Source organism: Macrotis lagotis, chromosome 2, assembly GCF_037893015.1.
Source record: "Macrotis lagotis isolate mMagLag1 chromosome 2, bilby.v1.9.chrom.fasta, whole genome shotgun sequence".
Taxonomy (NCBI): domain Eukaryota; kingdom Metazoa; phylum Chordata; class Mammalia; order Peramelemorphia; family Peramelidae; genus Macrotis; species Macrotis lagotis.
In genome coordinates this window covers 162,968,007-162,992,789 of record NC_133659.1, presented here as the reverse complement: position 1 = coordinate 162,992,789, position 24,783 = coordinate 162,968,007, and the positions used below count along the sequence as shown (strand labels likewise).

At 44.9% G+C, this 24,783-nt stretch overlaps 3 protein-coding genes across 5 annotated transcripts; 1 reads left to right on the top strand and 2 right to left on the bottom strand.

The window, feature by feature from the left end:
* ISG20L2 (interferon stimulated exonuclease gene 20 like 2) lies at positions 1 to 6,988 on the bottom strand. 2 transcript variants are annotated; one of them, XM_074223193.1, is made up of 4 exons: positions 6,633 to 6,988; positions 5,163 to 5,964; positions 1,978 to 2,178; positions 1 to 857 (listed from the first exon to the last, which is right to left on the bottom strand). In XM_074223193.1, exons 2-4 carry the CDS (start codon positions 5,829 to 5,831, stop codon positions 741 to 743), a joined length of 987 nt encoding a protein of 328 aa, XP_074079294.1. In that variant the 5' UTR covers positions 5,832 to 5,964; positions 6,633 to 6,988; the 3' UTR covers positions 1 to 740. The 2 variants fall into 2 exon arrangements, with proteins under 2 accessions (XP_074079294.1, XP_074079296.1); XM_074223195.1 differs by lacking the exon at positions 6,633 to 6,988 and adding an exon at positions 6,384 to 6,597.
* Positions 6,687 to 17,646, top strand: METTL25B (methyltransferase like 25B). 2 transcript variants are annotated; one of them, XM_074223190.1, is made up of 9 exons: positions 6,687 to 6,892; positions 11,987 to 12,106; positions 12,648 to 12,772; positions 12,960 to 13,152; positions 13,417 to 13,479; positions 13,801 to 13,944; positions 15,439 to 15,929; positions 16,168 to 16,352; positions 16,589 to 17,646. In XM_074223190.1, the coding sequence occupies exons 2-9, from the start codon at positions 11,996 to 11,998 to the stop codon at positions 16,708 to 16,710; spliced, it is 1,434 nt and encodes a 477-aa protein (XP_074079291.1). In that variant the 5' UTR covers positions 6,687 to 6,892; positions 11,987 to 11,995; the 3' UTR covers positions 16,711 to 17,646. The 2 variants fall into 2 exon arrangements, with proteins under 2 accessions (XP_074079291.1, XP_074079292.1); XM_074223191.1 differs by lacking the exon at positions 6,687 to 6,892 and adding an exon at positions 7,167 to 7,304.
* MRPL24 (mitochondrial ribosomal protein L24) lies at positions 17,550 to 22,827 on the bottom strand. The gene is made up of 6 exons (XM_074223192.1): positions 22,686 to 22,827; positions 19,913 to 20,097; positions 19,723 to 19,818; positions 19,432 to 19,535; positions 18,827 to 18,957; positions 17,550 to 17,975 (listed from the first exon to the last, which is right to left on the bottom strand). Exons 2-6 carry the CDS (start codon positions 20,093 to 20,095, stop codon positions 17,839 to 17,841), a joined length of 651 nt encoding a protein of 216 aa, XP_074079293.1. The 5' UTR covers positions 20,096 to 20,097; positions 22,686 to 22,827; the 3' UTR covers positions 17,550 to 17,838.
* Positions 22,828 to 24,783: the final 1,956 nt, after the last annotated feature.

Here is a 24,783-nt window from a genome sequence, read left to right as displayed (position 1 = left end):
TTCCTTTATAAAAATTTGTTTTGAGAGTTTACAAGGCAGTAACTTGGGCATTTAGAGGCTTCACTTAAAATGAAGGAGGGAGCATTGAAAACAAACACTTTCTCAACAGGCACCTGGGACTCAAATAAATAACTCTTTCCCCTTAGGAAAGAGGATATTTGAAAAAATGTAACCATGAAAAAGTTGATTTTCTTGCTTCTCACTACCCAGGGGAAAAACAGGGAATCAACAGATCATCAGAGGTGGTTCCTCCAGGTAGCAAGGATGGGAAGATGATGATCCTGGGCTAAAAGTAGCACTGGCTGATGGTACTTTGGGACAAAAGTACTTAATCACAGCCATAATGTTTTAGGGAAGATCTAGGAAAACTATACATCTCATCACTGTCCTATTAGCTTGCCTGGAGCAAGGCATGCTGGGACTTGTGACCAGCTTAAAACACCAATGTTAAGGGGTGGGTAGCTTGCAACGCTGGCTATCAAGGTAGGGAGTTTCCCCTTACCCCACCCCTTCACTGGGACTGAGAGGGAAAATACTCTAGACAAGTAGAACACAACACCTGTGATAAAAATTTCAATGGTCTATAGTCCGAGAGATTGGGTCTGGGGTAGACTCACTTCCCAAGAGCTCCAGCCTAAGTCTTGAGCTGGTCAGATAGTCTGTTTCCCTGGGGTAGCTGTTGAACCTCTGTCTGATGCCCTCTCTCTACAATAACTACCAGTCCCACAAAACTTCCTCCCTTATTCTTGAGAGGAAGGAGACCGGGCCAGCTGTTGCTCCCACTCAACTTCCACCAACTTGTAGAGGTCCATAGTTGCCTTGGCATCTTCAACTGAGGAATGCCCGCTCTTCCCTACCTAGGGGAAGAAGGGATGAAAGTAGAGTGAGACTATAAGGTGCTGCTTCCCACTTTCTCTTTACTTCCCTCTGCCTGGCATGTAAAAAGCATTTAAGTACTTGATCTAAGTTGTGCAAGGAGGCTATGCAGTCTGGTTCATGTTACATGCTACACCTCTGACACTTAATGGTGATGTGACTCTAGGTAGATCAATTTAATTTCATCATCAAATGTTCCTTAAAATTATATCATAGGTCCAGATTTTTAAAAAATAAACCAAAACACAACTTGGCTCTCCTCTGAAAGTCAGCCCACTCTGGAAATAGCGCCCCACTGTGAATTCCTTTTAAGATTTTATTTCTGGGTTTCACTTTGGGAAATCCACATTATTGTTTAATCTCTGCCCCTCTATAGAATGTCTGCTAATTCCATCTTATTCTGTCTGGATAAAACCTATCATTCACTTTCAGAGAAACACCATCAGAATAACAGGAGCTTAGTATAGCATTAGCCCTCTAACTTTTCTTCTCTTCCTCTCAGTTCTTTTCTTTTCCTAAGTGGCTGAGGAGATAGATTGAATTCTGGGAAAGACTGGTACTTCCCTGAAGTTGGTATGGTGAGGTCATATCTTTAATAATCTGCATTTTTTTGACTATTCATTAGAAAAAGGCCTAATCTTCTCCTCTTAGTCAAATCTAATTCCAGGGCCTGACTGCTTATAGTTATTATCATTTTATTTCAAAAATCAAGCTGTGAACAAATAAAGAGAATTGTTATACTCATTTAGCAGAAGGAGAAAGTGAGGTTAGAGAAGGGAGAATGAGTTGATAAAGGTCACATATAGCAAATGTGAACCCAGCTAGTACTACAGTACAGTTGCCTTGTGTTTAAGTCAAGGACTATCCCTATAAGACCTCCAAAGTAAATATACAGTCAAAGTTGAGGAGGGTATCTTTAGGGAAAAAAAGAGCTAAAAAGACTATCTCTGAGGTGGGGATAGTGTGTGTGTGTGTGTGTGTGTGTGTGTGTGTGTGTGTGTGTGTGTGTGTGTGTTGGGGGGATAGAGTTGGTAAATGAAGGATAAATTTAGAAATGTTTTCTGGAGCTTAGAAAATGTTCACCCATCACCACCCACTTACCTGGATGTCCTGATGGAGCAGCTGCTTGGTCAAACGCTTCAAAGAGACTGACTCATGCTCAGGGAAGCCAGCCCGGGAATTAAGGATAGGAATTCTAGAAGTGTCTCGGGTAAGGGGTTTGGGGTGAAAGTAATGAAGAGCTTTGAAATCATTGTGTATGGCGTGGCCCACTACAATCTTGCCAAGGAGAATCTTCAAGATCTGAAATTGAGGAAAGGAGGGTTGTTGAAGTCTCTCCTCTGTGGATAAATACAACTTGGCCCTGCTTAGCCAATATATCTCTTCCCTATCATTTGTTTAGTGTATCCCTCTCAAACTGCTCTCAAAAGCCAGTACATCTCTACAAATTATCTTTTTTCCTAATAGTCAAATTCTTTTTAAAATCCTGTAATTCCCTACTTCAAGGCAGGAGCCTTAATCAGATAAGAGCAGATGATTTCTCTGGCTCCACTCTATCTGGAAATGGGAAAAGAATGCTGATTCTCCCTGTCCCCCACCAACTCTTCAATTCAATGATAAATTAGTCTTAGTCCCAAATTGCATCCATTTCCAATAAGTAAAATTGTCTTAAGTTTCTACTGGATTGCTAGGTTTGTCTTAGAACAAAATACTCAAGAGCTAAGGATTTCAGTGCTGATAACCTTGATTTGTCACCCTCATTTTATAAACGATGGAACCAAGGTCTAAAGAAATGACTTAACCAGGGTCAGATTGCTAAGTCAAGACAAAGAAGGGATTGGAATCTAGGATCTTGAGTCTAAATTATTCTTTCCACTAAATCAACTCCTATGACCCCTATCATATATGCCTTATAAGGTCACAGATTTAGAGCTGAACAGAACCTTAGAGGTTATTTAATCCAACCCCTTCATGCTAGAGATGAGAAAATCAAGGTGCAAGTTAAATGATTTTCCCAAGGTCACAAAGTAAAAGGTGGAATTTGAACTAAAGTTGTCTGATTCTGGGACAGTGCTCTTTCCACTATACTGTATTAACATTGCCTCCTTAAAAAAGTCTTACTAATATTATAATCACAACTCTCTAAAAATTAAAAACTACATCTTCCTAGCTTTATCACTCACTTGTATTTACCACATTTGGCTCCAAATGACTTCTGGTTTTCTCAAGAAATCAAAATCATCTTCAAAAGATGATATGTCACCACTCTGAGGGTCAAAAGAATAGGTTACAAGCTATAAGGCAGGGGCTCTTAAACTGGAGTTCATAAAATTGAAAAAAAAAACTTTTGAGAACTGAGTTTTACCATAATTGGTTCCGGCATACAACATTTTAACACATTATTCTGAGCTGAGACATCAGACTGACAAAGGAGTCCACAAGGAACTGAAGAATTCTTGCTCTGAAGGCAATTCCCCAGTTCAGGCCTCAGAATATCTCAGACAGGGGCAGGGCCTCCTTGAGGTAGTCTACTCTGCAAGAGATAGCCCTGATGGCTAGATATATTCTTAGGGAGGACTTAATGCCAACATAATTTGTATGATGCTTAGCATATGACCACACACAAAAAGGCAGGTAGCAAATGCTTTCTGAAAATGGTAACAACTTGGGTCAGTCTTTCATGCTCCTCCTTACTAGCAACAACTCACCATTGCACCATTTCTTTTATTTCCCTAGAATGGACTCAGCACTCCAATTCAATTCAGCTATCTTGTCACCACTACCTAGTTTGCTTCTCCTCCTTTGGTATCCTCCTACATTCTCCTTCTTGCATACCCACTCAGGAAACCTCTTGACTTAACTCAAGCAAATGTTTTTATTTGGAATTTTCCCTCCATATTTCTATTTACACTATATGTTCTGGCATGAACCAAAGAGAAAATGGGATACAGTAAAGAGCCTAGAGCGAAAGACCCGGATGTTAATTCTGACTTTGCCACTTACCATCTGTGTAACTAGAAGTAAATCATTTCCTTTCTTGGGGCTAAGTTGAACCTCTCAGATCCCTGTCAACCCTAGTCCTTGGCTTCTGTTATTTCCCCATTAGAGAAAGAACTTCACTAAGAGCAGAGATTCTCTCCTGTGCCTGGATCAGTCTTGGAGATCAGAACAGGATTCAGTTCACTGGGAACTTATAGGACAGGATATTTGGATACAAATAGAAAGGCACAATATACCACGTACCTCAGAACAGCTCAGATAGAGAATTGGCAGGTTTCTGAAAAATCCTACAGTCAAAGCCTAGGTCTTCAGTGCCATTTACTGTATTTGATACAGTTGGGTCTGATAGGTGTTCAAGTTGAATAATCACAAATTAAGGACTGCCTTGAACAGTACAATGTTGATGCAATATAGAAATTGGTCCTATGATAGAAGCCAGGAAGCACAAAGCTCATACTCTGTAAAGCAGATGCTAAACTTAAGAGTCAGGATAAGGCAAGAAGTAGGGTATGATGATATATGAATTCTAGATCTTAAGTTTAAAGTCTTGTTTTCCAGCCTTAGTTTTGCCATGAATAACTGTGACTTTACTTTTCTGAACTTCCATTTCCTCATCTGTAAAATGGTTTTGATTAGATGTTTCCTAAGGTTACCATCACTTCTCTTCTTTTGGTGACATTCTTATATGACTTCTAATCAAGTGATGTACTTGAAAAATAGATGCGTTCACCTTCTCTCCAAGGGTAGTCTTAAATCCCTCCTCTATGGGATAGGAAAAAGCAGTCCAAGGCCTGATGGCAATGATGGGACTCCTTCAGGAGCATTGCATCATCCAATTCTGCCTTCTGACAGGACTGAGAAAAAAGCACCTACAAAGATTCCATCACCTAAATTCTGCATTATTATTCCTTTCATTTTTTTTGTCCTCTGTTTCAACGTGATTCTGCATTTTCCTCCTGGGCAAATAGACATCCTTCTCTTTCCCCCATAATATTTAAATGTGTTTGTACAAATAGTGGGAAAGAGGGGAGTAGGATTACTCTGTCTTACAGACCTAATTCCAGAACAGGGTTCTGTGCTCAATATATAAGGTGTTAACTGAGACACCAACCCACTCCCTTTCATGTCCTACTACCTTTTATCATAGGCCCAATCCCTTCCTATCTAGAAGTCTTCCTCTTTATTTAACCCCTATCAAACCTTTTCTCTGATCGTTCCCTTTTAAGAGAATTATCTCAGGCATCCTAGCACAGGTCCCCCACCTTCCACACACCCCTTCCCATCACCTCTTTCCGGGCCACCTTGAAAGGGGTGGCATTAATCATATGCTCCTTCTTAATGCCGCTCCACTTGGTCCGGTAGTCCACAATTTTGCAGGGAGGACGAATGTATTCGTCATATAGCACATCGCCATTATAATTCACAATGCTACATCGGGCCAAAGAACTGATATGGCCTTTAGGCCCTGTGCCCACCATCTCACAGTCAAGAGCCACCATCTTCTTGCTGCAACCCTTCTCTGAAGCAGCTGGGAGGGTTCGGGTAGGTGGAAGGGGGCTGAGGCCACTCTGGAACTCTGACAGGAGATCTACCCTAGATGACAAAGACACTGAACTGGTCTTCCTTGAAGGAGCAGGTGTCAACCAAGATACCGTTGATACCTTCCTACTCAAGGACTTCTCAATTCCATTCTTCTGACTGGGTGTCTCTCCTATAGGTTCAGGGAGGGGATGAAGTTTCTGTTTACTATTTGTGCTAAGAGTCCCCCCTTTATTGTGGAGTTTAGAATGCCCTGATATAGAAGGCCCGTTGGGGATCTGCATCTGTTTCTGCTTAAGGTTCCTCTGTATCCTCCTTTGTCGTTGGATGAAACGCTGATGCCTTCGGTTCCCCTCAGTTGCCTTCTGTGGAGGAGGGCAATTCCCAAAGTCCAAATTGAGAATCAGGGTAGACATGGTCAAGAAAGTTTGGAGAGAAGAGTGACTGGAAGGGATAAAACTTCAGAGAGTGGTTTTTAAAAACAGAGAAGCTTGGGACTTATTCCCAGCCAAAGACCAGAGATCCACATGTTGAAGTGTGTAGCATATCCTATGAAAAAAAAAAAAGGGTAACCGAATTAAGCCCAGAGCCTAAGGGTTTAATTGATGGATGGTGAAATGACTCTCTTTAAGCCTCAGATTTCTTAAGATATCAGGAAAAATAGTCAGAAAGGTTTTAAGATAGGGAATAGAGGAATCACTTTAAAGATCTTGAGGCGCCACAACAGATGGAAACTGGGATTTAGAAAGATCACGTAAGTTTAAGTCAGCTTCCTCGGGAAATTAAGGTCTGTGAAGGGAAGTGATCTGCCCAATGTCCGCATCTACGAAGTAGTTAAGGTTCCAACACCTTCCGAAACTAGGGCTTGTGAGCCCGGCTCCCTCGTTACTATCCCGGGGGGTGTCTGTCACCCAAAGTGCGCCCGTCTCCCTCAAATTCCGCCCCAGAAAAATGGGGCCTGTATTCACCTCCCCTTCTCCGGGTCTCGGTGCCCCCCCTCTAAACTCGGGAGGCTGGGCTAGACAGGCGCTCGGTCCCGACATAGCCACAGCACGCCGCCGCCGCCGGCGCTCCGGACTCGCCCGGGGGCTGAGTGAACGCGAGGGGAAACCGAGGCTGGGGCCCGGACGGGAGCTGCGGGGCGGCGTGGCGGGAGTCCGTGGGGAGCCGGGCCCCAGGCCCCACGCCGGCCGCGCGCCCCGTCGCGCTTTACTCACCTCCCCTGGCGCCCCCGTAGCGGCCGGAAGCGGCCGGAGGCGGAAGTAGAGACGGGGCCGCGCCTGCGCGGCTGCGGGGGACACACACGCGGGCGGTCGCGTGGGGGCGTGTGACCGCGGTGCGCCCGAGGACCCTCCGGCACGCCGGCGACCCCCCCACCTCAGGGAGGGAGATCGACTCCCACTGGGGAGAAAGAAGCGGAGGGGGTGGGGGTCGCGGGCGGCGCGTGCTCCCCGGGCCGAACAACTCGGAGCAGCAGGTAGGGAACGGCGCCGGGAGGCCGGGCCTCACTTCCGGGAGGGGGCCGGGCGGGGCGGGCCCCGGGGCGGGCGCGGTAGCCTTTGCCTTTGCCCTCATCCCTGCCCGGACTCAGAGGCGCCGCCCCACGCCGCCCGGCGCGTGACGTCACCCGGCGTCCCCGCTGTGACGCTTCCCCGCCCCTGGCCTCGGGCTCGCGTCTGCTCTCTGGGCGAGGCGGCCGCCGCCCCTCGGCTCTGCCCGGCTCCGCGCCCGCTGCCCCTCGGCTCTGCCCGGCTCCGCGCCCGCCGCTAGCCCCTCTCCGTCAGTGAGCTTTTGTCCAGAGCCTGCTGCGGCCATCACTGGGCTGAGCGCCGGGGGTGGGAAGAGAAGCAAGGGCTTCCGGTGTGCCGCCCTGCTTCAGTGTAGCAGAGGTATACGTTTGTAAATATGTATCAAGGTACCAGATGTATGCATTTGTAAATAGGCATCAAGCTATCAAATGTATCATACATATAAAAGCAGACCATATCTAGGATTCATAGGAAACAAAGGGATTCAGAGGGATTGATTAAGACTGCCTGAAGAAGGTGGGATTTTAATTGGAACTTAAAGGAAGCCGGGGAAGTCATAACTGGAGAGGAGGGAGAGTATTGTAGGAAGAGGGGACCAGCCAGAAGACTACAATTTTCCATATCAGCCCCTGACATTATCAGGGTCACTTCCTCCGCCCAAGTATTATTTTCCTTCAGATAGTTGGCAAAGTAAGTAGAAAAAAGGATGGGGGTCCTCAGCATTCTCATTCATCTGTGTGATTCTGGGCAAGTCATTTCACCTCTGCTTCAGTTTCCCCAATTGTAAGATGCTAATATGAACAGCACCCACCACCCAGGGTGATTATAAGTCATTAATGTGATGTTTGTAAAGCACCTGACACATAGTAGGGGCTTCATAAATACTACTTCGTTCCTGTGCTTTTTCCCCATTCATTTTTTTTAAGTTATCATTTAGTTTGTTTTTTTCTCCCAACCGCTGAAAAGAGAAATAAAGAACAAAGCAAAGAGCCCTGTGTCATAGAAGCATAGTAAACAGTTTGCCACATCAAAGGATTATTTTTTGGTCCTACATTTCAGTTCATCACCTGTCAACATTCATCATTCTTCTGGAATCACAGTTGATTGTTATGATTGGGGATATCTTAAGAGAATTTTTCATTTTTATAGTTTTGATAAGTAAGTATACATTGTTTTGGGTCTGCTCATTAAGTCCTGTATCATTTCCTACAATTCCAGGTTTCTCTGAAATCATCTTTTCATTTCTTTCAGCACAATAGTATTGTTATATTTATATTCATAATTCTCACAGCCATTCCACAAATAATGGGACCTAAGCAGTTTCCAGTTCTCTATCACTGAAAAGGAGTGAGCTATTGCTCATGTGCTTGCTCTGTCTCTCTCTCTCTCCCCCTTTTTTCCTTTCCCTTCCCTTTTGTCCACATATATTCTGCCCAAAGGAATGTAAGTTTTGATGCCCAAAACCTCAAAAGATATTTTGGGGTTTGGGGGCTAGATTTCTTAAGGCCAGGGCTTAAACTCAAATCACTCTGGCTGTCTTTGGCCAACAATAGGTCCCAGACCAAGCCCTATTTGGTTAGTTTGGGCCCTGATTGAGTTAGAGTAAATGTCAATAGCAATTGTTTTTGTTTTCTGCTAAAACTCTGAGGGTCTTCTCTCCATTTTTTTTTTTAACTAGGTAAAAGAAGTCATTCTTTGCCTCATTTCTTACCTAGCCTTAATCACTGAATGGGTATTGTTTCAGTCAAACTGAGACCTGTTTAAAAGGCAAGGTCTGCAATCAGATTCCATATTTCTCTGTATGTGCAAGCATTTCCCATCACATGTCTTTTGGAATTATCTTGAATCATTATATTACTGAGAAGAGCTAAGTCTGTCATAATGATCATACAGTGTTGCTTATTGTATACCATGTTCTCCTAGTTCTGCTCACTTCACTGAGTATCAGTTCATGTGAATCTTTCCAGATATGTTCATCATACTTTCACAATAGTATTCCATTACATTCATATTCCACAACTTGTTCAATCATTCCCTAGTTTATGAGCAATTTCCAATTCCTTGCCATTACAAAAAGATCTACTAGAAATATCTTTATACATGTGGGTCCTTTTCCCCTTTTTATAAAAGATCTCTCTGAGATAGGGACCTAGTGGTGGTAATGTTGGATCAAAGAGATGAACAATTTTACACCTCTTCCATCATAGTTCTAAATTGCTCTCCAGAATGGTTGGATCAATTCACAACTCCACCAATAGTGGAGTTAGTATCCCAGTTTTCACATCCCCAACATTTATCATTTTCCTTTTCTGTCATAATAGCCAATTTGATAGGTTTGAGGTGGTACCTCATTTGTTTTAATTTGTATTTTTCTAATCAATAGTGATTTAGAATCTACATTTTAAAGCATTGTTTCACATAACTATAGATAGCTTTAATTTCTTCATTTGAAAACTGCCTACAAACTGTTTTCCCTGTTTTAAATTTGATTTTTGTTTTTTCTTTCTTGTGCTTTTTCCTCTTCCGATTCTTTTTTCACAACATGATTAATATGGAAATGTGTTTAACATGATTGTACAACTTATATTAGATTGCTTGTTGTCTTGAGAAGAGAGAGAAAATTTTGAAACTCAAAATCTTACAAAAATTAATGTTAGGGGTAGCTAGGTGGAGCAAGTGGATAGAGCACCAGCCCTGGAGTTAGGAGTACCTGAATTCAAATCCAGCCTCAGACACTTCATAATTAACTAGCTGTGTAGCCTTGGGCAAAACACTTAACCCCATTTGCCTTGAAAAACCAAAAACCAAAACAAAAAAATTAATGTTGAAAATTATTTATATATATAATTGGAATGATAAAATACTTTTTTTTAAAAAAGACCAAGATTTCCCACTGCATCTACGGCTATCTCTATCATCCTGATGTATATCTTGCTTACTGGACTCAGATGCTTCTAGAGGAAAAAGTGAGATTGGCGATTTTGTACTACCTCCCCTCAGTTAAATCCAATTTACTTGCATGTCATTGTATCACCTCCCCGATATCATCATGATCTTCAAAAATGAAGGAGGCTCTCTATCAGTTGGGCCAATATGCCCAGAAAAGACAATGTTCAATGTTGGAAGGAATATGGAAAATCTGGGACACTAATAGATTATTGGTGGAGTTGTGGACTGATCCAACCTTTCTAGAGAGGAATCTGGAATTATGCCCAAAGGGCAATAAAAATGTGCATTCCCCTTGATCCAGCAATACCACTACTTAAGAGATCATAAAAAGGGTAAAAACATCACTTGCACAAAAATAGTCATAGCAGCCTTGTTTGTGGTAGCAAAAAATTGGAAATCGAGTGAATGTCCATCAATTGAGGAATGGCTGAACAAATTGTGGTTATATGTACGTTATGGAACACTATTGTTCTATTAGAAACTAAGAGGGATGGGATTTCAGAGAAGCCTGGAAAGACCTGAATGAATTGATGCTGAGTGAGGTGAGCAGAACCAGAACATTGTACTCCCTAACAGCAACATTGGGGTGATGAGCAGAACCAGAACATTGTACACCCTAACAGCAACATTGGGGTGATGATCAACCTTAATGGACTTGCTCATTCCATCAATGCAATAATCAGGGACAATTTTAGAGTATCTGCGGCAGAAAATATCATCTGTGTCCAGAGAAAGAACTGTGGAGTTTGAACAAAAAACAAAGTCTATTATCACCTTCATATTTTTTAAAGTGTATTATGTACTACATAATCTCTAATATTTTTTTCTCCTTAAGGATATGACTTCACTCTCAACATATTCAGTGTGATCAATGGAAACAATGTAAAGATTATCAGACTGCCTTCTGTGTGGGGGAATGTGGGGAGGAGGGGAGGAAGGGAGGAAGGGAGGGTGGGGAAAAATTATAAAATTCAAAACCTAACAAAAATGATAGAAACTACAGTAGATAATTGGAAAACAAATAAAAATATTAATTAAAAAAATGGAGTACTGGCTCTGAATTCAGAAAGTCTTCAGTTTAAATCGAGCTGAAGATTATTACTAGTTGTATGACCCTGGGCAAGTGATTTAAATGTCTGCCTCAGCTTCCTCATCTGCAAAAAGGAGATAATTTGATCTATTGCCTTTATCTACATTGTAAGGATCAATGAAGTAGTATTCGTAACATGCTTTGTAAACCTTAAAATGATGTGTCAGCACTAATAATTATTAATGTTATTGCTAGGACCAATTATTAAACACCTAGAAACCTGGCCTCTGGAGGAAGAGAGGCAGAACATGAGATGGGGAGCACTCCTTTGGGTGCCAGTTTCCCTTTATGGTGTCCAAAATTCTTTCTTACATTTGACATTAGGTGATCCTATAACTCTTTCCTCATGGTTTAGAAACAGTGGAACTTGAAGAAACAGGAGACAGGTCTCTGGTGTCTTCCAAGATTCCCCCTTGTTACAAAGACTAGTCGTCAAAACCTTGGTTATCAGGGATTTCAGAAGGGACCTCAGAAGTTGCCTAGTACATACCCAAACAAGATTCTACAAGACTGCTTACAGAATTGTGTTCATTTAACCCCATATGGAAGGCTTTTAGTGCTCAGTAACCCCATTGACTCTGGAAGGAACCCATTCCACATTTGGATAGTTCTGTTATAAAATCTTTGCTAACGGTAAAGCCTCAATCTGTTTCTTTACTACTTCTACCCATTGCTCTGAGGTTTGCCTTCTGGGGCCAGAACCTCCTCCATAATAGCCATTCAGATAGGTGAAGACAGCTGTTATGTCCTCCAAGATCCTTCATCCCCTTGGCCTGCGTCCTTTGGATACTCTCCAGCTCATCCAGCACTTCCTAAAATAGGGTGTTTTAAAACTGAACATAGTACCCAGGCATGATCTGATTAGGACTAGGTACCTTATTCTTGGAGATAATGCCTATCACTGTATCCTAAGCCCACTTAGTCCCACTGACCTTTTTCACTTTAGGTAAAGCCTCAGTTAGGAGTAGGAAAGGACCCATCTGTCTATCCACTTTCTCTGTAGGTCTTCAGGATGCCTGGCCTTGCAGCTAGGAAGCTCTCTTTAGAAGGAAGGAGGCAGCTAGCTGTGAACTTGACCCGTGTTCTTCCCCTCTATGGATTCATCCTGGATGCCTACATTATTGTAAATAAAACAAAACTGGGAGTTGGTGTAGTTGAAGGGCAGGAATGAGGAGGAGAGTTTTATGTGTATAGAAGAGGATGGTAATACAAAGCATATATTTTGAAATCTACACCTGTGGATTTCATTTGTCCATTATTCCTTTGCACTTCCTTCCAACTAAAGACTAGCTGATAAAGTTGCAGGTACAAATGAGAAACATCACATGGCATAGATTCAAATCCTGGCCCTGTTATTGCCATCCTTATGACCTTGGGAAGGTCAGTTTAAGTACTCATGCTCCTAGGAGCCAAGATCATCTAGTCCAATTTTCATTTTTTAACATCAGAAAGGTCTCCAAATTTCCATTTTTCCATCTTCAAAACGAGGGAAGAAAGTAGCCTGGGGGAGGAGGAAGGCTTTTAACTGCCCTTCCATCTTTAAGTGTTATGATCCAAAATGCTTAGAAGCATGCATCCCCGTTAAGACCCCAAGGAAAAGTGCTGACAGTTTAGGGAGTCCTCAGCAGTATGCAGATACTGACTGATTTTCTCTTACTCTGTAGGAGTTTTTTACAGATTGTTTGTGGGAGAAGCTCCCCAATTCATGGCAAGAAGTCCTAGATGGGTTGACTCCACCTCAAATTGCTACTATGCTACTTGAGATTCCTAGTGCTGGGGAAGAGATCAGGTATGGGAATGGTTTTCAGGTAAACAAAAATTATCAAGAGCTAATTTCATGTAACCATTTGTAATTCATGGGCAGGGTCATTTGGAGATAAAATTGCCCAAAGACTTCATGAGCACCTTATTTTGTGGTCAAATGATCTGTTTTGGTTATGGTGGAAACATTCACAGGAGGGCGTGGGCTGTCTCAGGTACAGATCAGTGTGGCCACTGACCCTTCTGGCCCTGAAGGCAACTGCCCATGCCCTGGCCTTTACCCGGACACCTGAGTCCCTGGGTCCCTCTGAGTTCCAGAAGAACCCCAGTCAGAGCTCCCGGTTGGCAGCCCAATTCCGGAAACACGTCAAGCCCAAGAAACAGCATGAGATAAGGCGACTGGGAGAGGTGAGGAATGGCTGAGAATGAAAAGGGAGGGCTGAGGGAGGCATGGGGAAGGTAGGGTTGGTGAGGGCAGAGGAGTAAAATATGGAGATCTCTCCCTTCTCAAGGATTCCATGGCTACAATTCCCCCCCATCCCCAATCCTCCCCTGCCCATGCTTCTCCTCTCTAGTTGCCATCTTTCTCTGGGAATGTTTCTCTATTTTCCTGGTAAGAAGGACCCAGTGACTAAGAGATTTGTTTCTCTACTTCCAAATCCCTTCCCCTAGCTGGTGAAGAAACTCAGTGATCTTACAGGCTGCAACCAAGTGGTGGACGTGGGCTCTGGTCAGGTGAGTCCAGATCAGTCCTTCCTGGTCTAATATCCTTAGACATTAGGTAGAATTTGGAAAGTAGTCCTCCCAGGGTCTATTCTGAATTTGAGGAAAGGGGGAGAAAAGGGCATGTTGCCATAAGTACAGAATTGGAAAAAAAGATGTAGGAAAGGATTTGAACTGTGTAGGAAAGGGGCAGTATACAAAAGATAGGATTGAAGAGACAGGGACACCCAAGTCTCTACACTTTCTAATGTGATCTTAGACCTTCAAGCCCCTGATGGGAAGAATGGAAGGAACAACTGAGGCATACTATGACTCCTACTCTCATGACTGCAGGGGCATCTCTCCAGATTCCTAGCCTTGGGGCTGGGGCTCTCTGTGACTGGCATTGAAAAGGATAGGAGACTGGTGGAAAGAGCCCAGCAACTGGACCAGGAACTGCTTAGTATACTGAAAAAGGAAGAAAGGAGGAAGTCACAGGTAAGACACCTTTCCCAAGAAGATGGTTGAGAGAACTACATAAGTCTTTTCTGATTTTGAAATGAACTTTTCTCATTTCTCATTTTCTCACTTCCATAGTCTGGCTTCTAGCCTCAATTTCCTTCCTGTCTTTTGGATAGCTCTATTCCCATCTCTAACCTTGGGACGGACATAGTGGAAAGCTTCTCTTCTTGGGAGGAGACCTGGCAATACATGAAACAGCTTAAGATATTTAACAGCATTTATAGCAGGATTATAACAGTATTCCCAAGAATTCCCGTTTTAGGAGATTTCCAATTGGGGGGTTCTTCTGTCAACTTTGAAGACTTGGGCCCAAAAGACATGTATGTATATATCTATCTTCCCTGCTGTCAGAGTCAAATAATAGACTTTCTCCTCAGGGCAGGCCTGGCCTGCTCCAATCTGTTGCCCCAACTCTTGACCTTAGGGGAGAAGGATCCTGACTACATACCATCTCATCCCCAGCCCGATTACCACCGTCCCTGGTGGGGCTGTGCAGATTATGACAGCAGAGGGAAGAAAGGGACTTTGAGACAGACATACAGAGAGTGCTACCTACTTAACAGGTACACAGTAATGCCAAGGTAATGTTAGATAAAGCAGGGTTCTCCCAACCCCAGGGAGCTTACAGACTAATGGGAGAAAAAATAAATACATGGTACTATGATACTTAACAAATGCATCAGAAAGATTTGAAACAGATTGCTAAATGAAGTCCAAAAGGGGTGGAGGTAGTCAGCTTCCTATCTGAATTAGGCCTGCTGACTTAAAGGAGGAGTAGCAATTCAGTACCAAGAATGAAAGAACATTCTAGGGGTAATTAGAAGCAACTCACATTCCCACCCCTGGGGTTAATAAGGGGACCTGGAGAAGAGAATGCTGAATAGGAAGGTAGGGTGGGACCAGATTGGGGGAAACCCTTTGTATGAAGGATTGTAAATATATTTTTTTTTTTTTACTTTTGCAAGGCAAATGAGGTTAAGTGGCTTGCCCAAGGCCACACAGCTAGGTTAAGTGTCTGAGGCTGAATTTGAACTCAGGTTTTCCTGACTCCAGGACCATGCTCTATCTCTGCACCACCTAACTGCCCCAGGATTGTGAATATTTGAGAGAGGTGAGAGTTAGCAAAACCCTAATCTGATCAGAGAAAAGGTGACTAAGTGGTGCCTTCTTATTTCTTTCCAAGGGAAAAGACCAAGGTCTTTGGAATTATAAAGTCTGAGATCATATCTTAGCTCTGCCTCTTACTGTGATTGTGACAGTGAAGTCACTTCTCTTTCCTGAGCTGTTTGTCACCAATTCAAATTAGGGAGTTGGACTTGGTTCTCTCCAGGGTAATATTCTCTCCATCTCAAATAAAGCATCCTTCAGTGGTGAGGTACTGCTGAATTTAAGCCCCCATAACTCATGCATTTATTAAGTGCCTGCTATATGCAAGGCAATGTTAAATCTGGTTCTTTCCTTTTTTCACAGGTCATCTCAGCTGTCCCACACTGTCCTCCAAATCATGTCGTCAGCTGGGTAGATGCGACTACCTTGTCCCAGGAGCTCCTGTCTCCCCTGAAGTCAGAGGCAACTCAGGTTCCTGCTAGACGCCTGCTACTGACAGGCCTTCATGCCTGTGGGGACCTAAGTGTGACTTTATTACAGTACTTTGCCTGCTGCCCTGAGGCAGTGGCCTTGGCATCTGTGGGCTGCTGCTACATGAAGTTGACCACTCCTGGGGGCTACCCCCTAAGCCAATGGATTAGTGGCCTCCGGGACCACAAGCTGCCCTACAAGTTCCGAGAAGGTGCCTGCCATGCTCTAGAGGACTACACAGAACGGCTTCGGGGAGCAGGCCCTACCCTCCGTACCCACTGCTACCGAGCAGCTCTAGAGATGGTCATCCGGGGTGCCCAACCAGGCCTCTGCAGACCTGGGGTGCAAAGCATTCCAAGGGCCCATGAACTGCCCTTGGAAGAGTAAGGAATGGGGATGCATGGACAAAAAGGGGGGAGAGGTATCTCAGTTAAGGGTTTGGAAAAGTGAAAATGTTTCTAAGCATTCAAGCTCGGGGTCTCGCTCCATACCTTGGCCTGTGATCCTTTTTAAAGTGGAATCTGGAAGGAACTTATGATGGAGGGGACCATCTCAGAACAAATCCAGTATGGAAATTTCCACTACCCTAAAATGCTCTTGTTGCCACTTACTGCCCTTCAGGTATATACGGCTAGGGCTGCAGCGGGTGGGATTGGACCCTGGGCTGCCCCTGGACCTGGACTCCCTGCATGCCTGCCTAGCACAGGAACATCGGGTATTGGCATTCTTCAGCCTGGCACTGCTACTGGCACCACTGGTAGAGACACTAATTCTGCTGGATCGGCTGCTTTTCCTCCAGGAACAAGGTAAGTCCCAGTACAAGTGAAGTGAAAGGAGAGGGTAAAGCCAAATTTGGTTAGTATAGTGCCTTAGGGGAGAGAGTATAGACTCAACAATGTCTCCACCCTCTTCTGCCTTCTAATGCCAGGAAGCCCCAGCCTCTCCAGTGATTATCTACTGGAGGGGCTTTAGGGGTAGAGACAGGGTTGAAGGAGGGGCAGCTTCTAACATCTTGAGCCTCACTCCCTTCTTCTCACCTCAGGTTGCCAAGCTGAACTCCTCCCTGTCTTTAGGCCTGAACTGTCTCCTCGAAATTTGATCTTGGTGGCCACCAAGACCCCATTGGGCCCAGCACTCTCTGACCTGGAAATAGAGGAAAGCTGACAGTTTTAAGAAGGCTTCAAGATCCTTTAAATTTCCCCAGTTCCCAGAGATTTGTGTGAGGCCACAATAGAATATTAAGGACTTCTCTCACTTAGGCCAAAGGTAGATGCTATCCTTCTTGGAAATATACTCTGCTTGGATCTCAGACTTTTTTCTACTTGTTATATAAAAATGACCCTTCTAAAATTAATTTTTGAAAGAAAAATTAAACCCTTCCTGATTCTTATTTCTCTGAATGCTGTGTGAACAAAGGATGGAATTTTGATATATTGGTGGCAACATATCAAATTTGAACTCAGACTTCTGACTTCAGGGCCAGTGCTCTGTGCCACCTCACTGCCCCAAAGGCTAAGTGTTGAGGACAGGATGCACAACACTCTGCCAGCCAGGTCTCTTGGGTGTATTTCACAGATGCCCATTAGGTTAAGTCTTTGACCACTCTTTCCCCCTTACCCACTGGCAAAGCTGATCTGTCTCATTTCTGCCCTTCTGGTGCTGACTCAAGGGAGTCCTCAAATTACAGAATTTAGTAAGGTCTTTGAGTTCAACCCCCCCCTCCCATTTTAAAAATGATGAAAGACAGCCATTGAGGTGAAGGACCTTGACAAATCATCTTCCCCTTTCAGTACTCTGATTCCTCACCTATGAAATAAATAAGGTTGGCCTAGTTTTGTGACTGCACTTTGCTACCATACCAAGTGGCCCAGTGGATCCCTAAGGGAAAGGAAAGAGACAGACCTACCCACAAAACCGCATGGCATTTCTCATTCCTGTGGGTCCAGGATACCTTCATAATGATTAAAACCTCTGACTCTTCCAATGCAGCATCACTGGTGAAATGCAGTTCAACAGGATCCCTTTATTCAACAATAGTAAATATAGCAATCCCTCTGACTCCCATGGTCAGGATCTTGGAGAGGTAGTTATGGGAAGAATACAGTCCCTTCCATAGCTTTTTTTTTGTTTGTTTTTTTTAGGTTTTTGCAAGGCAAATGGGGTTAAGTGGCTTGCCCAAGGCCACACAGCTAGGTCATTATTAAGTGTCTGAGGCCAGATTTGAACTCAGGTACTCCTGACTCCAGGGCCGGTGCTCTATCCACTACACCACCTAGCCACCCTCATAGTTTTTTAATACCAGTAAATTTTCCTGTGCCTTCGAGTCTCCACAATCCCCATTGACTCCATCACCTCTTCTCCCAAGGTCTTCAAACAGGGAACATAAGTTCTCTCCAGAGCATCTTCCACTGATGTATCTTTGGGACCATCTGTAAAGCCAGAGTGATTACATGAGAGAATACATTAATGCTCCCTCTCAGAGTTGGGAGGAACCTTAGAAACTGTCTAGCTCAGTCTAACCTGAACCTGGGCAGAAATCCTTTGTACAGCATCCATTCCAAATGCTCAGCTCCTCACTACCCACAGTGGCTGGCCATTCGAATTCTGAACACAGCTAATTGGTGGGAAGTTTTCTTCATATCAAACCAAAATCAGCTTCTGGAAATGCCCACCCCGCTCCTGGTTTTGCTCTTTGAGACCAAACAAAATAAGGAAAATTCCTCCACCCTGCTCTGCCTTGTCAGCCCATCTAGAGCTGCTACCCCAGCCCCTTCATTCTGTCCTCACTGGTTTCCCCCAACACCCTACTCTATATGTTTCTTGGGATCATAAAGAAAGAGGAGGAGAGGGAAGGGGACCACACTTATTCAATGTTCTGTGTGAGTCAGGGACTCTACTAAAAGCTTTATAGGTGTCTTGTTTGAGATGACAATCCAAAGAAGATGGTGTTATTTTAGAATTGAGGGTACAGGCAGAAAAAGGATAAGTGACTCACTGAGGATTCAAACAGTTGTTAACCTTGGGTCTTTCTGACACCAGGCCTCCTAACTGGAAGGGGTTTCCCAGCCTTCCAGGTGATTTGTCATCAGCATCTCCAAATTCCACTTCTTCTGGGGTCAAGTACATCTTCTTTCTTCCATATCACTACCTTTTTGATCACTTTAGACTAACACAAACCCCATGTCTGTACCAGTGATGCCTGGACCCCAACCTCCAACCCTCATATGAAAAGCCACCATCCCCGTCTAAGCTCTTCTATCTCCTGTCTGATATGACTCACCAATCCACTGCTCAGGGATGATGCCGTCAGGTCTGGGGAACTCGGGCTTTGGGATGATCCTCCCTGTCCTCAGGGAGACTCGAACACGCTCACCTTCCTCTGTAAACCTCCATTCCACTTCAGTTGGTTTCCTGCAGGAAAGGAGAGAACCCAGCTTGTAATGGCCCCAAATCCTTTCTCTAACCTCAAAGAGTCAACAACTCAGATGTAACCAAGTGAATTCTTCTAACTCCTAGGAAGTCCTAAGTGATGTCGAAACATTCGCCTGCTATAAAGCTAATCTGTTTCTCCTCTTGTTTTCCAAAATGGTATCTCTGGTCCTTACCTCGCCACTCACCCCCCACCCCAGGCAGCATTTCTATCTCAACCCAATCCCAAAATGGTCATTTTGATTCAAATGTGAGAATTAGTCATAAAAGCTCCTCATTTTACAGATGAACCTGAGGCACAGAGATGAGGGCTGGTTTAGGGTCATACAAGCCAAGTGCCTAGAGAAGAATTCAAAAATCAAGTCTTCCTGGTTTCATTCCAGCATTCTATCTTTTTCACCACCTAGAAATTCCATGTTCCTGATCTTCCAGAAGATCAATGTCTTGCCCTCTTGCCTGTCAGTAGGATCCACAAGCTTGACCTGGCGGAAAAGCAGGGGTGCCTCACTGGGGATCATGGTCCCCCGGTAATCCTTGCTCCTGCCAATGTATCGGAAATGCTGTGGGAGGAGAGGGAAAGAAAATCAGAAACGGATTGCCTCTGCCAGAGGTCATCCCAGGAATATAAGCTGAGAGATAGTATCCAGCCCTTTCTTGTTATCAGTGATTGACTTTTTTGGTAGAGAAGGTGGCAAAAAAGTGAGGCTGACAGAACCAATGCAAAAAGTTCCATTCCCCACTACTTACTGTGTTCAGTCCTTCTAAGACAACCCAGTTCCTCTCCCTGATGATCTGAACTACTTTGCCTTGCTTCCCAGCATCTTTGCCCTCCAGGATTTCAACCTGTAGGTACACAATGACAGGGAAGAATGAACCTCAGGCCCATTCTCTCCTTTGTCCAGACACCCATATCTGTTAGCCCTGGATCTCCTCTCACCATGTCCCCACAAAACACATTCCAGGAATCCTCAGGTATAGGCTCCACAAGGACTGGACGCTGCCTTTTCCAGGGAGGGTTTCTTTTCTTATCAGCCATAGTTCCAGGTCGGCTCATTCCATAGCGATAATTACGAGGCAAGTTGGCCTTGGCTGCCAGGGCTAGCAAGGCTGACAGACGCATATCTGGTGGTTGCAAAGATAGTATGTGGGTGAAAGGAGGCAAGGAGAAACGAACACTAATGTCAGCTGTCCATACCAGAGAAGACATCAATCAACCCAGGGATTGAAGACATGAGATAGAGGGAACCAAAAGGGAGAAGAAAACCAACAAGACCAAAATTTTGTCTCTAGTCCAAAAGAAACTCCAGGATCTCAGCTGGAAGGGATCAAAAAGGTCATCTGATCTCCTATTTCATGTAGGCTGCCCTGCTCTTAAAAGCTTCCAGCAAATGATCAGCCAGCTGCTAACTTCCAAAGATGGAAATTCAGGATATTCCATGAGGCATCTGTCATTTTCAAATAGTGCTAATTATTAGATTTTTTTTAAAAAAATGAGCTGAACAATATCTAGTAATTTCCCCAGTGCTTTCAGCCTGCTCTCTGAATCTAATCCCTTTCCACACAACAGCTCTTCAAACACTGAAGAGAACTGCCACAGACTCAGCCAATCATTTAAGTATTTCCACTAAGTGCTGGAGATACAAAAAAAAGGTATAGCCCTCAAATAGCTCCCTGTAATGGGGGGGAGAAAACAATAAACAACTATGTACAAACAAGGAAAAATAGTAAATAATAAGCAAAAGGAAGGCACTAGAATTAAGAGAGACTGAGAAAGGTTTCCTGGAGGTGAGATTTTAGCTCTTGAAAGAATTTAGGAGGCTCAGATGAGAAGGGAGGGCAACCCAGGCTTGAAGAACAGGCAGAGAAAATATCTGGAGCTAAGAGTCTTGTTTAAGGAACAGCAAAGGGGGCCAGGGTCACTGATCAGAGTATATGGAAGGGTTTGGTGTAAGATGACAAAAGGCTAGGTTATGAGAGGCTTTGAATGACAGATACAATTTTGTATTTGATCCTATAAGAGTTAGGGAGATACTAGACTTTACTGGCAGGAAGTGGGTTAATGGTCAGACCAATGCTTTAAAATATCAATGTGGTGACAAAATGGATAATGAACTCCGGTGGGAAAAGACCTGCAACCAGCAGACTATTTCAATTGTGAGTAGATGAGGGCCCTGAATTTGAGAGTTGGAAATAACCTCAGAGGTTCTAGTACAGAAGTGTCAAACTTAAATAGGAAATGAAGCCACTAAACCATACAAGAGGATACCCGTAGTCCGTATATTGACCTAGTTTTAAAATATATTTTTAAATTTTTATGCAATTAGCTATTTCTCAATTACACTTTAACCTGGTTCTGGCTGTATGTGGGAGTATTGTGGGTCTTGTACTTGATCCCTCTGAACTACTCCATGTTATAATGGAAAAAAATTCCATAAAATATAGAAGTACTGGTGGTGGTAGTTTAGTCATGTCTGATCTCCATGACCCCATTTGAGATCTTCTTGGAAAAGATACTTTAGTGGTTTGCCATTTCCTTTTCCAACTCATTTTACAGATGAGCTGAGATAAACAGGGTAAAGAGTCTTGCCCAAGTTCCCACAGCTAGGAAGTATCTTAGACCAGATTTGAACTCCAGAAGGTGACTCTTCCTTTCTCCAGACCTGGCACTCTATTCATTGTGCTTCCATGCAAATCAGATGTAACTTTGGGCAAAGTCCCTTAAGCTCTAAGTCTCATTTCCTCAGCTGTGAAAACAAAGGAATTCTACTACTAGATGACAGTAAGGATCCCTTCTGGCTCTTAAGTTTATGATTCTGCAATACACCCATTAAGAAGATGAGTATCTACATCTTTACTTAAATACATCAAGTGAAGGGTATAAATAGCAGCCTACTACTCTTTTCTGGACAGCTGTTAGGAGGGTGGTTTTTGCACTACATTAAACTCAAGTCTGTTTCCTTGCAATGTCCACCCACTTTCTTTAGGATTCTATCTTTAGAGTCAAACAGAACAAGTGCAATCCCAACTTCTGGCCTTCCAAGTGCTTTTAGAGAACTTTCCCATGTGTCTTCTGAGTTTCCTCTTCCTTAGAAGCCCTCGGGAGGCCCTTTATCGTCTTAAATCAATGGCCTTCCTAAGGGGCCATTGGCTTATCGATGTCCTTAAAATATGCCTGCCTGGAACTAAATACAATACGCCAGATGTGGTGAGTCCAGGACAGAACATGTTATGTGGAAGATGAGACCCAGGTTCAAATCCAACCTCAGAGGAGGGTCGGGTCACTTAATCTCTGTGTCTGCATTTTCCCAACTGTTCCACGGAGATGAGAATCAAATAGGGGTAAATCGCCGCACCCCGCGCTCCCACTGGGTAAGTCTCTCCTCAGTGCTTGTTCCCTTCCATCCCTTCCGTCCCCGCTCTCCCGTCCTGTGGTTCTGAGGCTGATTCCCGCCCATCGCGCCCTCTTCCGGCTTCTCATTGGTACAAGGGCTGCGCTAGGTGGCCCCCAGGTTCCCTCTGGCCCTAAAGCTGCCATCCTGCTAGCGGAATGTCCTCCAAGGGAGGAAAAGCAGTCTCCGGGCCCCCTGCTGCCACGGCGGGGCAGGGCCGGGGTGGGGGTGGGGCTGCCTCCGGGCCCCGCGGCCTCCCGCGGGCACAAGGTCCTCCTGGCCCGCTCGGCAGCCGCGGCTCTGGGTCGCCCCAGCCCTTACCCTGATATTCCGGGGGGCCGGGGGAAGGGCTCTTTTCCCAAAGACAAGCCGACCGCCTCCACCAGCACAGACCCCGAAGGCCCTCACGTTCGGGTTCCCCGGGTGCCTTCCGGCCCGACTCCGCCCCTCGCTGTCGCAGGCGGGATGACGAAACAGCCTCCGGGCTTTCTGGGAAATGCCGGCTCGCGCGGGAGAGGAAGCGGCACGGAAGAGCGGGCCTCCAAGCATGCCGGTACTTGTAGGCCGTCGCTGCGGAGCATGTCGGGAGTAGTAGTTGAGGAAGAGGCGATGAATGACACCGGAAGGCCGAGGGGCACCTTGGGCCTTGGAGTCCAGGCCTGAGCGGAGCGGGCTTCCGGGTCCGGCCATGTACGAGCATAGCCTAAGTCGGGGTGCCTGGGAGTTGTAGTTCCACGAGGAGTGAAAAAAGCTGCTCCATTTTCTAGGTGGCGATGCCTGGGTAATTAGGACACATGGCCAGCTCCCCCTCCATCCCGCGGCCCCAGCCCGCCCCGACGCCTCAGGGCCCAGATGAGCCTTCCTGCAAAAGGGAGAAGGGGGCCAGGAGAGAAGCGGAGTCATGAGCGGGGGGCGGCGCGCCCTGGGGCCCAAAGCTTAGGAACCGAACGCGGGACCCAGCCCCGCGGGAGCTCAGCGGCCGCCTCCGCCCCTCGGGCCGGCCGGCGGGGGGCCTGGGGCCGGCCGTGCCCAGTGGGGGGGCGCGGAGCTGGCCGCCCGCCGAGCCCTGCCCCACCCCGCCCTTGGCGCCCCAGCCCGTCGGGGGCGCGGAGCCTCGCCAACCCCGACTGCCTGCGCCCCACTCATCGCCCAGTGCCCAGTGCTGGGAGCTGGCTGTCCACCCACTGACCAGATCCGCCCCAACAGCCCTGCCCTTCCTCGCGGCCACTGCCGTCCTCACCCGGCCCTCGAGGAGCTCTCCAGCTCTCTTCCTCCTCCCCAACCCCTCTTTCATGCAGCTTCCAGAATAGATTGAGTTCCTTTGTTTTGGGGTTGTTTTTTTTTTTTAGGTTTTTTTGCAAGGCAAATGGGGCTAAGTGGCTTGCCCAAGGCCACACAGCTAGGTCATTATTAAGTGTCTGAGACCGGATTTGAACCCAGGTACTCCTGACTCCAGGGCCTCTGCTCCATCCACTGCCCCACCAGCCACCCCTTTGTTGTTTTTTAAAGTCATATATCTGGACCACATTTATGAGTTTAAAAGATAACAAAACATTCAAATCACTTAACCCCATTTGCCTCAGAAAAAAAAACTGAAAACAAAAACAAAAAAAATAACAAAACAATCCAAACTATGCTGGTCTGTATTCCTGTCTCAAAAGTTCAAACACCTAAACTGGCACTTGTCTTGTTCTTCTTTCCCAAACCTCTTGCCTCCCCCTCTTCTTGTTGGTTCATCTTTCCCAAACCTTGTATTGCAGTCCTCTACTTAATCTTACCACAACCAAATTGGGCTCCTTATATATCTACCAAATTAACAAATCCACCTCTCTACTGCTCAATCCAAATCACATTCCCCATACCTGTTTATTCATTAAAGAAAGCCTAGTTCAAATACTTCCTCTTCCAGAAAGCTTTCCCTGATCTTCTCTGAAGAGCTCAATAATACTTTAGCTGCATCTTTTTCTATGGTAATAATAATTCATTTCCATAGTTTACAGAGAAGGACCCTACAACAATCCAGGGAATTACTTAATGCAAGAATTATTATCCTCACTTTGTGGAGGAAACTGAAAGCCATCCCAATGTCAGAAATGGGCTTCTAACCCAGATCTTTCCCAACTCCAAATGCAGCCCTCTTACACTGAATGGCTGTTATTAGATATTGATTATGTGTCGTTTCTTCCACTATATTGTTAAATCTCTTATTTGGAGTTAAACAAATCTGAGCTCTGAGTCTGGCTGTGCTATTAATAACCGTGATCTTGGGTGAGTTAAATCTTTGAGCCTCAGTTTCCTCATCTGAAAAACAGGAATAATGTTCTACCTATATCACAAGATTATTGTGAAGATCAAATTAAGTAACTGAAAATAAGTGCTTCTTGGTCATAAAGCACTATGCAAAAGACAGGGATTTGCG

Coding starts and splice junctions, on each gene's coding strand:
- MRPL24 (XM_074223192.1), bottom strand. CDS start 20,095: ATGCGTCTGTCAGCCTTGCTAGCCCTGGCAGCCAAGGCCAACTTGCCT. Junction 19,819..19,912: donor ATGTGTTTTGTGGGGACATG/GTGAGAGGAGAT, acceptor GTGTACCTACAG/GTTGAAATCCTGGAGGGCAA. Junction 18,958..19,431: donor CTTGTGGATCCTACTGACAG/GCAAGAGGGCAA, acceptor CCTTTCCTGCAG/GAAACCAACTGAAGTGGAAT.
- METTL25B (XM_074223190.1), top strand. CDS start 11,996: ATGCCTGGCCTTGCAGCTAGGAAGCTCTCTTTAGAAGGAAGGAGGCAG. Junction 12,107..12,647: donor TCCTGGATGCCTACATTATT/GTAAATAAAACA, acceptor CTTACTCTGTAG/GAGTTTTTTACAGATTGTTT. Junction 15,930..16,167: donor CATGAACTGCCCTTGGAAGA/GTAAGGAATGGG, acceptor ACTGCCCTTCAG/GTATATACGGCTAGGGCTGC.
- ISG20L2 (XM_074223193.1), bottom strand. CDS start 5,831: ATGTCTACCCTGATTCTCAATTTGGACTTTGGGAATTGCCCTCCTCCA. Junction 2,179..5,162: donor TCAAGGTGGCCCGGAAAGAG/GTGATGGGAAGG, acceptor CCTCAATTTCAG/ATCTTGAAGATTCTCCTTGG. Junction 858..1,977: donor TGCTCCATCAGGACATCCAG/GTAAGTGGGTGG, acceptor TTCTTCCCCTAG/GTAGGGAAGAGCGGGCATTC.